Here is a 16,743-nt window from a genome sequence, read left to right on the forward strand (position 1 = left end):
CACGATCCAAAGAAATTCCAGAACAAATGAGAAATAAAGTAATTGACATCTATCAGTCTGGAAAGGGTTAAAAAGCCAATTCTAAAGCTTTAGGACTTCAACGAATTACAGTGAGCGCCATTATCCACAAATGGAGAAAACCTGGAACAGTGGCAAACCTTCGCAGGGGTGGCCAGCCTACAATAATCTAGCCCAGTAACAACTCATCCTGGAGGTCACAAAGGAACCCAGGACAACATCTGAAGAACTGCAGGTCTTCCCTGCCTGAGTTAAGGTCAGTGTTCATGACTCAACAATAAGGAAGAGACTGGGCAAAAATGGCATCCATGGCAGAGTTCCAAGGCGAAAACCACTACTGACCCAAAAAAAAAATGACACGTTTTACTTTTGCAAAAAAAAAAAAAAAAACATTCTCAAGACTATTGGGAGAATATTTTATGGACTGATGAGATGAAAGTGAAACTTTTTTGAAGGTGTGTGTCTTGTTACATATGGCATAAATGTAACACAGCATTTCAGAAAAAGACCATCATAACAACACTCAATCATGCTCGTGGTAGTGTGATGTCTGGGCTGCTTCGTTACTGTAGGACCTGCATGACTTGCTGTGTTTGATGGAACACTGAATTCTGCTCTTTACCAGAAAACCTTGAAGGAGAATGTTCGGCCATCGGTTCGTGACTTCAAGCTGAAGCACACTTGGGTTCTGCAGCAGGACAACGATCCTAAACACACTAGCAAGTCAACTTATGAATGGCTTAACAAAAAAAACAAAAAAAACAAAAAAAAAAGTTTAAGAGTGGCCTAGTCAAAGTCCAGAATTGAATCCGATTGCAATGCAATACAAAACAATTGTGCAAGGAATAATGGGTTCAAATATCTCCACCTAAATGTGAAAGACTCATTGCCAGTTATTAAATGCTTAATTTCAATTTAGGTTTTAGGGGGCAATTTAGGTTTAGGGGGCAATTAATTTTTCACAGAGGACCAAGTCGCTTTGAATAGTTATTTTTCCTTCATAAATAAAATCAACTTTAAAAACAGCATTTTATATTTACTTGGGTCATTGGGTCTGATATTTACATTTGTTTGATTATCTTTAACAAAGTGCAGAAACTGCAAAAAAATAAGATTTTGAAAAGGGGGAAAATACTTTTACTTATACATGTATACAGATGCATACTTATACAACCATGTTTATTTAAAATATTTTTTTATTGCTAATAAATATTAATTTACTGGCATTTTTTTTTAGTAAAAATTGTAATTTATTATCAGGGTATCAGTTAAAAAAATAGACCTTATATCGCCACTGTTGTGTGCAAACATTGTTACAATACAGTACAATAAAATGGAGTACTGTGACAGAGACTGAATAAGCTTAATAAAAACACCACAAAACAAAAATGAATAAAGTCTCACAAAACACCACAAATCTATGTATTCTACTTCCTGTTTTTCCTTATACCTGTTCCTTGATGTTCTGCAACTCCTGTAATTCTCTCTGCACCAGGATATGCTCCTTCTCTCTGTGCATCTTTAGCTCAATCCTTTCTCGTTCCAGCTCTTCCTGGAGTCGCAGTTGCCGGAGTTTTTCAAGTTCTACACGCTCCCTCTCCATCTGCAGAAGCTGCTCTTGCTGCCGATGCAGCCTTTCTGCCTCAGTTTCACCCTCTTTGTGTGTAGCACCAGGCGGGGGGAAGGTAGGTAAGCCCCCTGCTACTGCTAAACCACTAGAAGAATCTGGAAGGCCAACTGACGTGTAACACAGAGCAGTTGTTGCTTGTGTCTGTTGTTGTTGTTGTTGACTGTAGAGGTGTGCTTGGGACATGTTTAGCGGCTGATGCTGTGGGTCAATTGATGTAACCTCTGCTGATGAAGAGATTACGACAGCACCTTTACCAAGGTAAACTGGTTCATCTTGGAGTGTAGAGGGGGTAGCTTCCATGGGAACAGATACTGGGGCACTCGCTGGCGCTAAAGTTGTTATGGTATCAGCAATAGTGGCAGAGGTTGATGTCGTTTGGAGAAGACCTGGTCCAGGGTAACGGATTGGAGATTGTCCAGATAAAGACATTCTGGGATTTATTGGTAATCTGGTGAGACTAGAGAGGGGCACAGGTGTCATGTTGGCAGATGGGTAAGACCTGTAAACCCCCCTCAGTAGTGGTCGAAGAACAGAAGCAGGCTGAGTCGTAATAGGTAGGGTAGAGGCAATGGGTGTCTGAATGGTGGAGTAGATCATGCCATCCGAGGACCGAATGGCTGCAGGGTACATAGCTCTCAGACTGGCCTGTCTAGCATTTATGAGGTTCGTAAGTGCTTGGTTGTGGGATAATGGCTTTCCATCTAATCCAAAAAGCAGATTTTGTCTCAAGCCAAGACCAGCTGATAGTCTTGAGGTTGCTGGGCTGGTTCCTCTCCCTAGACTCCCGAACTGCATCAGATCTGGGTTGCTTCCATATCGATCCATTGAATTAAGTGCAGCACACATTCGGCTGATCTCTCTGGCAGTTGTGGCGCTGTATTGAGCTAAATTAGCTTCCTGGAAATTTGCAATGTCACGAGCAGAGTAGCCATAGTCTGAATTTATGTTAGACAAGGAATTGTATCTCCGTATAGGCAATGTTGGGGCAGGGAGTTCTCCTCCATGACGCAAATCTGTGTATGAGCCATACTGCATCCCAATATACCCTCCATAGCCATGTTTTACAGCATTTAGATCCATTGCAAATTCTCCTTGGGCTTGAAGATGTGGTTCTGGTTTAGAATGGTAGGATTGTAGCCCTGCCTCAGCCAGGTTTGTATCAGACATTGAAGGTTGAAGCCTGCCAGGATAAGACAATGTATAGGTCTTGTGTCCATCCAATGCATATTCACGGTACTTCCCAGGTTGTCTTTCTTGATCAGAATCATAGGAAAGAGGTGGTGCGGAAGGAGGCCGTATGCCGTCTTTCTCAGAAGTGCCAACACAGCTTCCACCAAAGGGAAGTCTGTAAACAACATCACAGCAAGCTAGTTGGTTGTCAGGTTTAATCTGGCCCCCTGTCAGATCTGCAGCATCCTGTCCTTCTTCGACGTTTATAAGATGGGTCACTGCTCTGACATGGTCTTGCCCACTATCTATCTGTACGACCATACTATGTGGTGTTTTCCCTCCAGTAATCACGCCAGGAGGACTGGGCTTTCCTTTCAGCTCAATGGGCCCAGTTCCATACATCTCATGGATGATGACTGGCGAGACAGCACTCACAACAGCAGAGGCAGTGCTTGTTTGGCTGACCAGCAATTCCTTTTTCTGCAAGGGTGAGACCTGGCCTGAAAAGTTATACCTAGCTAAAACAGATGCCTGTTGCTGTTGCTGTTGCATATGATGATGCTGCTGCAACTGCTGCTCAAGAAGCTCCTGTTGCATCTGCAGCTTCTCTTGTTGTTTTTGTAGTTCTTTCTGTTGAATACTCAGATCTTCAAGTTTCGCATCGATTTTTGGTATTGATGGGTCCATTGGAGGTGATACAGGGGTTTTGCTTTGGGAAAAAGACACAGCCGAACCCATGCCCTGACCTAAATCCACTCTATTTTCATAGGGATCACCATAGATCATTGGTTGTTTGGGCTGGGTCATAAACATGGAAGCTGCCACAGTTACACTCACAGTGGTTGGTGTAATGGTCTCCTGGGCATTCAGGTTCATAATCAATGGCTGTACAATTGTTGAATGTCTGCTGCCCTCTGATCCACCATGGTATTTTCTGCTTTCAGTGGCTAGAGAGGTGAGATCCATTCCTTGATCAGTCATGATGATTGGAGCAGGTTTGGTGGCTGTTCTGAGGTCCACAACACTTCCACCTTGGATCATATGGCTCTGCTCTACCCTAGATGTGCCTGGGACTGTAGATATGCGGCAGAGGGAGATATTATCCATAGAAATAGAACCTCTTGTATAAGTACTGGCCGTTGTAACCATACTTGTTCCAACATTTACCTTTTCTATTCTTTGCGTTCTGTAGAAGCTGCGTGTAGGTGAATGTTGGTAAGGGGGCGTATCTGGAGGGCTCCCACATGGTGAATAACAATCAAATGTAGATTGACGGCTAAATCGTGTGGGTGAAGACAGGGGGGATGTAGCCGTGTTGACCGTCATTGGACGAGCTGGACTTGCAGGTGGAGAGTATGGCACATCCTGGGACGACTGCTGCCGGTAGAGCCGTGGGGAGACCGATCTCTGTGAAGTTTGGGTTCCCTGAGCCATCACTGGAGATGGAGGCCCAGAACCTCCTGAGTCCATTCGTAGTGCTGAATTGAAAGTCTGTGTGGAGAACTCAGCTGTCGCCCGCCGGGAAGGGGAGCGGGTGGGACTTTGTGGTGGTGGGGATGGAGAAAGTGGAGGGCTGGTGCTCCTGTAATAAGTTGTATACTTAGGAGAGCGTGGCTCACTGATTCGCTCATTTGCAGATGCTGGGCTGTCTCGAACCGGGACACCCCGAGTGTCCCCTACCCTTCTGGTGATGACCTCTCTTTGACTATATGCTTGCGTAATTTCTGCAATCTTGCTACATACACTTGAGACTGTAGCTGAAGATGTAGCAGGACTTGTGTGTCTGCCATACACAGAAGATTGTGTGGATGTTATAGTGTTGCTTGTACTTGTTTGAGAAATTGTTACAGCATCTCTAGCATAGACTCCATAAGCTGCAATTGTAGTGGCAGCCACGGTTGGGGTTATTCCATTTTCCCCCGCTTGGTTTTTCAATCTGTCTTTGTGTCTGTCCTTTGAAGCAAAGTGTTGAGTTACTCTAACATCAGGGATGCGCCCTCCCGTTTCAGCAAAAGACACAGGAGCAGAGATCTGGGTGGGGCTGGTTCCTGGAGTCAGAAGGGCATTGCTTTGCTCCAGTAGTTTTGTAAAGGCGGAGCCTGTGTCGAGAAATTGTTTGTCTGAGTAGGAGTTCTCAATCTCTACTTGCTCATCAGTGGCCTGCTGCATCTTTGTGATGTTCTGAGATGTTTGTCGGATCTCCTCATAAATATCAGTTTCTGTCTTGATTACATCATTGTCATATCCAGTTTGATCTTGTTCATCGTCATACTCATCATCATAACCTTGTCCATTAATGTCTTCCTCATAGTACTGACCGTGTCTTACTGGAGACTGCTGCTGCTGTTGTTTCTGTTGCTTTTGAAATAACTCTGCTTTCCTCATCATTTCTTCATAAACCTCCTCAGCACTCTTTAATGGCTTGGAAGTGGATGATGGTGCTATGGTGGTTGTGGTTGATGATTTCTCAATTGGTGAGTAAAGGGACATAAAGGTAGGAAGGTTGTACTCACTGCCTGACTTGTAAAGCTTTGACTCATAGCCCTCAGCTTCTGAATCCAGACTCTGAGGGGAGTATTCAGAGGCAGAGGAACGATGGAGTTCTTCCATTTCGGCAGCTTGTCTTAGCTCCTCTGTTGGAGACGCATCTTCAATAGGTGAAAGATTACTGGGTGGTGTCTTGGACCTTTCTCTACGTCTTTGAGCCCTCAGCTCCTCTTTATCCCGCTTCGTCTTGCGTGCTGTGCTTCTAATTCTTTGTTGTTCTACCTCTCTCATCTTCTCCTGTTCTCTCAGAAGTTCCTCTTCCTCTCTCAGTTCATCTTCTTCTGAAGAATCTTCAATGGTAGGAAGGAGAGGGCCATGGGAGCGATGCCTTGCTTTCCTCTGTTGCTTGGCTTCTTCCAACCTTTGTCTCCTGCTGGGGCTACTGTCACTGTCTTCTTCCATTGATGAGATAGATGTAGGAGACTGGCCTGAGCCATAAGAGGATGCGGAAGTTGGTGGTAGAGTGGAAGAGTAGTCGCCCCGAGAACGCTCATCAGGGGAGCCGGTCAGACTTTCCATCTCCAGTTCGGGTTCACGATCAAGGCTCAAGTCGTTTTCGTTACTGAGCTCAATGTCTCTGCTATAGCTGTTGGTGTTATTGAGTTCAATGGTTTTAAAGCGTCTCAGACCACCTTGTGATGCCATCAGTTCTTCTTCACCCTCTTCCACTGAGCTTTTGTAAACATCAGTGGAGCTTTTTGTTTCCTCCTCAAAACTGCTAGAGTGGTGCTGCAGGCGGCGCTTCTCTTTTGCTGATTCAGATATGATGTGCTTGTGGTGAATTTTCTTTCGCTCATAGCCATATCCTTCATCTTCCTCATCTTCATCTTCCTCCATCTCTTCTTCCTCATCGTTTTCCTCATCTGCGCTCATCTCCATTATCTGTCTCCTCATGAACTCCTCATCGGTCATCTCTGTAGGAAGTACTTCCTTTTCCTTCGTTTTCTTTTCCTTTTTCTCCTCTTTCCCTTCTGTCCATTTACTCTCCCAGTCTCCTCCCTGTTCTTCTTCTTCCAGTATGTCTTCAAGTTCCTCATCCGAGTCATATGCATCTGGGGGGATTGACAAAGAGCGTGGGCGCTGCTTCCCTCTGTCATCCAAGTCTCTATCCCTGTGCTTCCTTCCCCTTCTGTCCACTTTGTCTTCGGAAAGGCTTTTCTCCAGCAAAGGCCTCATGGAGCTTTCCAGCTTAGTGATTTCCGAAGGGCTTGGTGGGGAGCCCCGCCCGCTGATGCCCCTCTCACTCAATTTCATCTCCTCCTCTTGAATTAGTCCTGTGATTTCACTGTGGGAGCTGGAGATGCCGTCGGAGGAGTAACCAGTATCACTGAGGCTCTGAGGGCTGCGGGACAAATCATGTGTGCTGTTGTTTTTTGTTTCCTAAAGAGAAAGACAAAAACGAAGCCTTTAAGGTCTCAGTGGGCTAGACTTTGCATGCAGTAGATAAGATAAGATAAGATAAGATAACTATGTCACCGCTAGTCACAAATCTATTGGCTTGAATTCTAAAATCTGTCTAAAAATATACTATCCACAAGTAATATTTGTCAACAGTTTGTTATATTAATCACATGGAGTTTTTTTGCATCCCAAGACCAATATTTATTGCAGCACAAGATCTTAATAAGACTATTTTAGGATCTTAAACGAAAACTTGCTTCATAAGATTGGAATGTGAGTTAATGTGTAGTCAATAGATATTAAAAGCATATCGCTGGCATCGGGCAGCATTTTCATATCTCCAAAACGATCACTTTTCAGGAAACCAATTAAAAAATGGCATGTTTGTTGATCCATTAGCATTGCAATGTCAAAGACAGCTAGCCATTTTCAACACTTTAGATTGGTCAATAATTAGAAAGGAAAATAACTTTTAAAAAATAACATACCCATGTAGGGACTGACCAATAGTAAAGGTTTGTGAAACAATATGAGACTGACCAAAATTGGACAGGTTTCTGCCTAACAGTGACAAAATATTATGTTTTGGAACATTAACAACAAAATAAATAGTTGCTATAAATAGTTCATTTAAATAACATATGCATACATTATTTTGTCATTAACTGTAGAATTTCAATGTCCAGCAAAACACTTAAATAATAAATAATCAAGACTTCTTCATCAGCTCTTTCTGGGCCGCTGTTGAATTCTTCTGAACTGAGCTGAAGCTAATAATCTTGCAATTGAACAAGAAATATAAAGTACATTTTGATTCCGTTAAATTTAAGGTCCAAATAAGGTTGCAGTGTTACGAACACAAACAGATTTAACAATTCATCAAAATTCATCAGTGGCTTAATAATAACATGCCAACTCATAAAAGTATAAGAGCAAGTAACCGGTTATAATGACATTCAAAATGATTGAAACTGCAAAATCTACAAAATAGGATGACGAAAATCTTAAGAGGTCTATCAATAATTAGATGGTGTGAATCACATCAGTTTCATCTTTTTGTAATGTACCATAACATTATTATAATACAGTCATACTTTAATTGACACCATCCAATGTTTCCGGGGCAAGAAAAGAGGTGTGAAAAGGTCAAGTCATAATTGAAAAATCATATTTGAAGTTGTTGACCACTTTACCGACAGAAATGTCATTACAGGAGATGTGCACAAGTAGTCCTTCCATCTATTTCTTGATCCATCCATCCATTTTCTGTACCGCTTATCCTCACGAGGGTCACGGTGTGCTGGAGCCTATCCCAGCTATCTTCGGGTGAGAGGCAGGGTACACCCTGATCTGGTCACCAGCCAATCGAAGGCCACATATAAACAAACAAGCACTCACACTCACATTCACACCTACTACGGGCAATTATGAGTCTTCAATCAACCTACCACGCATGTTTTTGGGATGTGGGAGGAAACCGGAGTGCCTGGAGAAAACCCATTTGAACATGGATCATTATTGAAAGCATAGTCTGTATGCGTAACCTTTAAAAAATGCAAAGTTCTTAGTAAGGCAATGTAGTGTAAACATACCCCTAGTGACACACTTTGGAGCCTTTCCTAATCAGGATAAAAGGCTCTATTCTGAAGTCATCTCTTCACTTTGATTCAAAGTCACAAAGAAAAACATTCCGATTTTGAAGACGTCTTTTTGCATTGGGTAGATGTCAAAATGAAAATACAGAATGAGAATGAGAAACAGCTATGCACATGGGTAAACTGTTACAATGCACTGTTATGAAAACTACTTTTACTTACGTCGTAATGCCTTGACTTTTTAATTTCCTTGATTGGTGTGACTTGATCTCCTTTCTTGGGAGGGGTTTGGCTGTCTTTGGCAGTTTGGCTTTCAGGCTCCATCTTCAGCTTTTCGTCTGCGGTTTTCGTCTTCTTCTGGGTCTCTGCTGTTGGTCCAGTAGATGTAGCTGGTATCATGTTCTTGGTGTCTGTTGGCAGTTTGGCAGCATTAGGCACAAACTGTTCACTACCTTCAGTTCCCGGCTGTGGTTTCTGTGTCTGAGGCTGGGCTTGCTTGGACCCCTGTTGATTGGTGGTTTTGTGGAGAGGGCTTTGTTGACTGGCTGGTGCCTGATGGCGCAGTGACCCAGAGGGCTGATGTTTGGGGGACGGGTGAGGAACAGAGAGAGGAGGCTCATCCAGACCTCCTCCGGACATTAGCCGCTGGGTTTGGCAGTTGAGACATAGCCACTCTTTTTTCTGAAAGACAAATCGTGCAAATTGTGACAGTTGTAGTAAACAACATCTTAAATCATTACTGTAATATGCTTGGTAAAATATGTCTGGTGATATTATATTCCATTTTTTGTCTGCTTTATATGCCATAGGAACTTTGGGCAGCCTCTTGTAGAAGGTTTATAATGGGGAAAGTCATTTTGTTTGACATGTTGGCCATTGCTCAGAGTTTGCACAGGTCTTTTTAGGACTGGAATGGGTTGGAAAACTACATCAAGACCTTTAAAACTAGAGTAGGACTCACATTCAACTCCAATCATAAACCCAAGTCTCAATACAAGTTATCAATACATCTAAATAAGAGAAAACTAATGGTATTTAGAAATGTTAAAAACAAGCAACCAAGTAAGCATTTCAATCGTGGCCAAAGCAAAAACATTTCTCAACCAGAAATCATTTCGCATTCTGTACCGCTCTCAAGTGTTACCTTATTTAAATGACTATACAACAGTTTGTGGAAACACAAGAGCTCACTACAATCGCTGTTTAAACTGCAAAAAAGAGCAATGACAATGGTCCACAATGTCAGATTTTGTCACCAAACAAAATGCATTGTTTCTGGACTCTAAAAAAATAATAATTACAAAAAAATATTTTCTCCGATTTAGAACCACGGACTACTATATAATGCATAAATACAGTACATATTGTATGTATGTATTGTATGTCACCTTATCGTGGTGGAGAGGTTTGTGTGTCCCAATGATACGAGGAGCTAAGTTGTCTGGGTCTTCACGCCCCTGGTAGGGTCACCCATGGCAAGCAGGTCCTAGGTGAGGGACCAGACAAAGCACGGCACCAAAAACCCTTATGACGAACAAAATATATGGATTTAGGTTTCCCTTGCCCGGACACGGGTCACCGGGGGCCTCCACTGGAGCCAGACCTGGAGGTGGGGCTTGATGGCAAGCGCCTGATGGCCAGGCCTGCACCCATGGGCCCGGCCGAACACAGCCCGAAAGCGTAACGTGGGTGCCCCTTCCCATGGGCTCACCACCTGTGGGAGGGGCCATAGGGGTCGGGTGCAGTGTGAGCTGGGCGATGGCTGAAGGCGGGGACCTTGGCGATCTGATCCCTGGCTACAGAAGCTGGCTCTAGGGACGTGGAATGTCACCTCTCTGGCTGTGACCGTAAGGTAGTCGGTGCCTGTCGTGGCGGCAATCCCCGAACCCATTGGTGGACACCAGCGGTGAGGATGCCTTCAAGCTGAAGAGGGAGGAGTTCGGTAAGGCCATGGAGAACGACTTCCGGACGGCTTCAAGGAAATTCTGGTCCACCATCCGGTGTCTCAGGAGGTGTAAGCAGTGCACCATCAACACTGTGCATAGTGGGGATGGGGCGCTGCTGACCTCGACTCGGGACGTTGTGAGTCGGTGGGGAGAATACTTCGAAGACCTCCTCAATTCCACCGACACGCCTTGTCATGACGAAGCATAGTCTGGGGTACCTGAGGCGGGCTCTCCTATCTCTGTGGTTGAGGTCACCGAGGTGGTTAAAAAGCTCCTTGGGGTAGGATGAGATTCGGCCAGAGTTCCTCAAGGCTCTGGATGTTGCAGGCTATGACAGGTGTCGGAGTTTGGTACGCATTGCCGGCAGCAAGTCGGACTCGTTTCCGGTGAGGGTTGGACTCCGCCAAGGCTGCCCTTTGTCACCGATTCTGTTCATAACTTTTATGGACAGAATTTCTAGGTGCAGCCGAGGCGTAGATGGGGTCCAGTTTGGTGGCCTCAGTATTGCATCTCTGCTTTTTGCAGATGATGTGGTTCTGTTGGCTTCATCAGGCCGTGATCTCCAACTCTCACTGGAGCGGTTCGCAGCCGAGTGTGAAGTGGCTGGGATGAGAATCAGCATCTCTAAATCTGAGACCATGGTCCTTAGTCGGAAAAGGGTGGAGTGCCCTCTTCAGGATGAGATCCTTCCCCAAGTGGAGGAATTCAAATATCTTGGGGTCTTGTTCACGAGTGAGGGAAGAATGGAACGGGAGATCGACAGGCGGATCGGTGCAGCGTCTGCAGTGATGCGGACTTTGTATGGGTCTGTTGTGGTGAAGAAGGAGCTAAGCCGAAGCTTTCAATTTACCGGTCGATCTACGTTCCTACCCTCACCTATGGCTCACGAGCTGTGGGTCGTGACCGAAAGAACAAGATCCCGGATTCAAGCGGTCGAAATGAGTTTCCTCCGCAGGGTGTCCGGGCTGTCCCTTAGAGATAAGGTGAGAAGCTCGGTCATCCGGGAGGGGCTCAGAGTAGAGCCGCTGCTCCTCCGCATTGAGAAGAGCCAGATGAGGTTGCTCGGGCATCTGTTTAGGATGCCTCCTGGACGCCTCCCTGGTGAGGTGTTCGGGGCACGTCCCACCAGGCACAAGCAGCACAAATAAACACAAAATGGAGCAAAATTGCAATTTGTTACAAAATTTCGTAAACTTAAAAACTCATTCACTGCCATTGACAGCTATATATGTCAAATATGCATTTTAACTGGGAAGGCTGGCAGTGAATGAGTTGTTTAATTTAAAAAGCAACGTTGTAATCTGGACAATCTAGCAGGCTAAAATACACAAGCAAAAAGATGAGCATTTCTTAAAACCACAACTTGAGCTCATTTACCTCGTTTGTGCAGTAAAAAGAATCTTTTTTTTTTTTTAGAAGCTCCTACCTGTTAATCTAAACCAATCATCTGTTCAATTTTAAATCAACAGTCTAATTGGTTTTCATATCACATGAACACATCATAATATTCACGGTCAATAGGAGAATATTATTAACACATTGGTGTATCCTATTAGTTGTCGACGTTATCGCTAATGTTGTGCTACGATGCTCAGGATACATTGAGAGATGAGCCGGCTCTAGAGCCAACAAACAATACCGGAGTGCTTTTGGAGCCATAACAAGACTGCAGCTCATTCCCTCAGGTAGACGGTATCGTTCAATGCAAACGAAAAGCAGCAGACATTCCAACAGCTTCTTCCCTCTTGCCATTAAATTGCTAGAGGCTATGTGACTGTCCGTAGTGTGCTTTTATGCTTTTACGTCTCAAAAGTATTTATTGTCAAAATGCCGTACTAGAACGGCTCCAACTACCGGAGAAAAAGTTGGGAAGAAAATAAATAAATAAATAAATAAATAAAAACAGCGAATAGGTGACTCCATGGGTGCTGAACCGTGAGTACACGAGGGTGCACTGTAATTCTTGCAGGAAGTTTGCAGACTGATTGATTTTTTACATTTGAACTAGAGTTTGAGTACAAACTAAAGGTTGCTAGTGTGTCTCTCGCTCTGTTGCAAAATACAAACAATAAAGACAATAAATCTTGTTTATCTTGAAGCTCACATTACAAATGAACAAATGAAGTAATACGTAAATGCTGTTTGTTTGCAATTGTGTGCCATTGCTTGCAAGGAGCACACAATTCGAAATTTTTCTCATTCGACTGTAGGGGTTCCATTCCAATTGTATTAGTCAGTGACTTCACTCATTTCAAGCAATTAGCTTAGAGTAATGTATTGATTTTCATTCCATCTAGGAATACAACACTGCTATTTGTTATATTTGCTTTGTTTGTTATGGGTTTATTTTCAGGCTAAATAACTTCATTACAACTCAGCAAGAGATTTCCTTTGTCTTTCACACTTGATGCATGATCTCTCCTTTCATTGCATCCTTTACGTTCTCTGTTCAAGCCCTGTCACACACTGCCATCTCCTTTTTTTTCTTTTGACAGTTTGAGAGCTATTTTTACTGAGAATTCCATTGTTCTACTTGTGCGTACTTTTCTGGCTGTTGCTTTAGGCTGCACTCTCCTGCACTGTACACTCATACTTACAGGCTTGCACACGTTCCCACACGCACAGTCCTCATAAATGTAAAATGGAAGAAGCCTGTCGAGCTGAGCGCTAACCAGTAGAATGATGACAAGCAAAATGAGGCTGTGGAGGAGGAGGGAGGAAGGCTAAGTGTAGTGAAGGAAGAAGCCAAATGGTGCAATGAGAAGCGAATGAGTGATAGCACACATCCACAGGATAATTGAATGCTTGCCTCAAAGGATGTGGTTCCCCGCTGAGGCTGAGGCAATTGGAGAAAGAAACTAGAGAGGAGGCTGCAGCTAAAGTGGGTGTAAGGGAGTTGCTGATTATTATGGTGCCAAAGGTGTTTCAAGACAGTTTGAGCTCATAATCGGGGTGTCAAGGGGTGGTTGCGTGTGTGCGTGCATGTATTGTTTACTTTTAAAGCCTGACTTGACGAGCATCAAGAGTCCTTTCTCACACCTTTCTCTGTCTAGCTTAACTTTCGGAGCGGTTAATGCTAAAGCACTATTTAAGGTAAACCATATGAGGTTTTTCTTATATATCACTGACATCACGCAAAAAGCTATGTCCAAATTTGGACGAGTTCATATTTTTCACAAATCTATATTATTGGTCCGTCCCCACGTAATTCTGTTATTTTTTTTTGTGTGTAAATTATTGACTAATCGAGTCAATCAATTTTGTGTTGAAACTGGTTTGCTCTCTTTGACAATGTTAATAGATCCACAAACAGGTGTTTTTTTCCCCCCCTTTATTTTCCTGAAAAGTAATGGTTTTAGAGATACAAGGATTCTGGTGATATATAATGAACAATCACTGGCCACAATATTAGTTACACGTTCATACGACCATAAAGCAACAACAACAACATAAAATAGAAACACAACTCATTGTTGTGTAAGTCCTACACCACTTCAGACTACACCCACATTAATCAACATTGTTAAATTAATCCCACTGACTGGATTCATCAAAACTGAATATATTATTTTTGTAAAGGCAGAATTCAAGATACAGATCTAATGCTGGATATCATTAAATCACCCAGTTGTATCAAATGTGGTGGCTGGTAAGTCACTGTATAGTGTCAGTATCATATTTTGGGTCATAGTGAATATGGTAATAAACCAAAGATTTTACTTTTTTAACACTGTAATGCTCAAAATTAGAAGGTTTCTGAATTAACCCCCTCAAGTGGAAGTGAAAAAGGATGGCTGGGGCTCAAGCAGAGATGTCACCGCACAGAAAACGGTAACAGGACTGTGATTGCAGTGTATAGTGTTGAGAGCCAGACTTTAATATTAGTATTGGGGAGGAAAATACTTCCTGACTGGAGTTTAAGCTTTTCAGGAAGACAACATCACAAAGGTGATGAATTCAGGGCACAGATGATAACGTCACACAAAGAAGAATAACTGTATTTATGATGTTGTATCATGCAGAGGTGGGATCAAGTTATTGCTTTGAAGAGCCAATTCGCTCGTGAATTAAACCTTATAGAGCATGAATTCTACATTCTAAGGAGGAGACTAAAGGGAGTAATCACTCCCACCCAAAAAAACTAAACAAAACCAAAAAAAAAAAAACAGCTGAACTAGGCCACATGCCTGGAAAAGCGTCAGTAAAAACTGCAAAAGATGACAATTGGTCACAGGCTTTATGCAGTTATTGCAAGCAAAGGCTTTTCAAATACATATCAAAGTCCCTGTATAATGAAAATAAAAATGGGGAAGACTTGAAGTGTTCTATCAGCTTCCAGACACTTTGTGCGTGTCCGCTGAATGCGCTTAAAACGCGCTAAGCTTGCTGTCTGTCATGAGCTTGCCCTGCAGTACCTCTGTTGGAGCTTGGGTGGCGCCTTGTTCCTCTCTCATCCTCTCTCTCGCTCTCCCTTCCCCTCTCTCTCTTCGCAGTAATCAGCACCTCCTCGGCCGCGCACCTGTCACCAATCAGCCTTCATTACCTCCTGCATTAAAGCCGGCCAGATCCCGTAAATCCTCGCCAGAGTATTAGCGTTTCTCCTGCGGTACAACGGTTCGCCACTTACATGTAAGATACGCCAGTCTCAAATTCCCTGCTGATCCCCGTGTTCTTCCTTCTCCTCAGTACTCCCTCCGTGTTCCCTGCCGTGCTGACCTTCTCCGCCACGCCGCCCAGTCATCCACATGCTCACGCCACCGCCTGGTGCACGTTCCCCGCCTCGACAACCTGCCAATACGCCCCGAGGATCCATCCTAAATATCCGCTTCAATAAACCTTTCACCACAACCCTTTCAGCCGCCGCTTGCTTCTGGGTCCCGTTAACATCACAGCCCCAAAAATCCATACAACTGAAATGATGAAAAAGAGTTTAACACAAACAATATCTTAACAAATTCAGTACTATGTTGTTCTCAGTCTTTGTACATTTTCAGCATTAATCTTCAAACATACACTACATTATTTTAAGGGATGTAGAGACGAGTCCACTACTCAATGATGTTTAGAGTTGTGATATCAACTAGTCGCGACTCTTGTGTTTGGCTTAAGGAAGAGGCAGAGTCTTCAGCAACAGACGAGTGTGGTGAATGAAATTAGTTTCTGACCTTAATTTATTTAAATTGTCTTCTACTTGTGAGCGCTTTAGTGAGTGATTGATAAGCAGGGAAAGGGGGAAAAATACCCACGATGCAAACCCGCTGTTGTGGGAATTTTTCCTCCGGCTGGAAATACACCACACACGACAATGAGCGAGCAAGCATTGATGCTTTTGTGTTCTAACGTATGTTCTGCATAAATTCAGTATATGAACTTTCCTAAGCATTCCTCTTGTGATTTTTTTTTGGTTTTGTTTAGTTATAGTAGCAACTAGTCAATGTAGACTCGACTTTTATCACATCAGTGTTGACTTGAAAATACTTGAAGTTGGGCTACCCCTTGTGTGTGTGTCTCTCCATTGCTTCAGTAAATGTAAGTACAGTTAGATATGGGTCACTTGGAAGTAGATGTTAATTGAGTCCAAAAAAAAATCACGCAACGAGAGGTGCCGTGTAAATCCTCAGCCAAATGATAATTGTTGCCCGAAAGCTTGAATGATGTCCTGTACTTTCGACTAAAAATAAAACACTTCTTGAAGCTGTTCCCCTGTCTTGAAAACAGTCCAGTTTTTATTCTATTTATCCACAGGGCTACATCCCAAATGAGCTCTGTGGGGACAAAAACAGAAAAGAAAAGTTGACCAAATTGAAGTACTCGCCTTGCTGCATGTACCCTGCTGGGTATAAAGAGTATTAACCTTGGTGTAATGCTGAGCGAGACTGCAGCCTTTGAAGTGCTGAAGTGTAGACTTTGAAGAGCAGGAAGCACCACTGCTATTACTCCCCTTTGAAGGTAGGAAGTAATCAGACAGAGGAGAGGAGGCTGAAAAGTCGAATATAAGTTGTGATGGTGGCTGACGTTAGTTAAGATGATGATATAGTGCTTCTCTCGTCAAGTATATGGAGACCTCAGAATGGTGATTATCATATGGAATGATTGCTTGTTGTACCTTCCTTATTCTATAAAGCCGGAAGAGTTGGAAAGATGGGGTGGGGGGAGGGGGGAGGGGGGGTTCTGTGGAATGTGGATGGTGCTTTGAGAGTATGGGGTACTCATATCTTTTTCTCATTTCACCATTGGTATGAAATACAGTATATCAAACCAAGAAGCACAACTGACAATTTGAAATACATGAAGCTTTGTCTTCAAGGTAACAAAAAACTAGACAACACATTTCAGTGAAACAGGAAAAAGGAAATAACCCAAGAGTGTGCTTTACGCAACTTTACGCAGTATAGCATGAAATATGCTATACTGCACTCAATTGGCGCTATTGTAT

The 16,743-nt window shown here is 43.3% G+C and overlaps 1 protein-coding gene across 6 annotated transcripts in view; it reads right to left on the bottom strand.

The window, feature by feature from the left end:
* bsna (bassoon presynaptic cytomatrix protein a) overlaps nt 1-16,743 on the bottom strand; it is a 132,034-nt gene that overhangs the window by 31,765 nt on the left and 83,526 nt on the right. For all 6 annotated transcript variants that reach the window (XR_009768799.1, XR_009768795.1, XR_009768801.1 and 3 more), the window contains 2 exons: nt 8,584-9,042; nt 1,469-6,745 (listed from right to left, as the gene is read on the bottom strand). Coding sequence is in view for 2 of the 6 variants with exons in the window: in XM_061680022.1 (XP_061536006.1) it covers nt 1,469-6,745; nt 8,584-9,042 (5,736 nt within the window). In the remaining 4 variants the exon portion in view is untranslated. The remainder of the gene's footprint in view (nt 1-1,468; nt 6,746-8,583; nt 9,043-16,743) is intronic.

This window comes from Phycodurus eques, chromosome 1 (assembly GCF_024500275.1).
Source record: "Phycodurus eques isolate BA_2022a chromosome 1, UOR_Pequ_1.1, whole genome shotgun sequence".
Classification (NCBI taxonomy): Eukaryota; Metazoa; Chordata; class Actinopteri; order Syngnathiformes; family Syngnathidae; genus Phycodurus; species Phycodurus eques.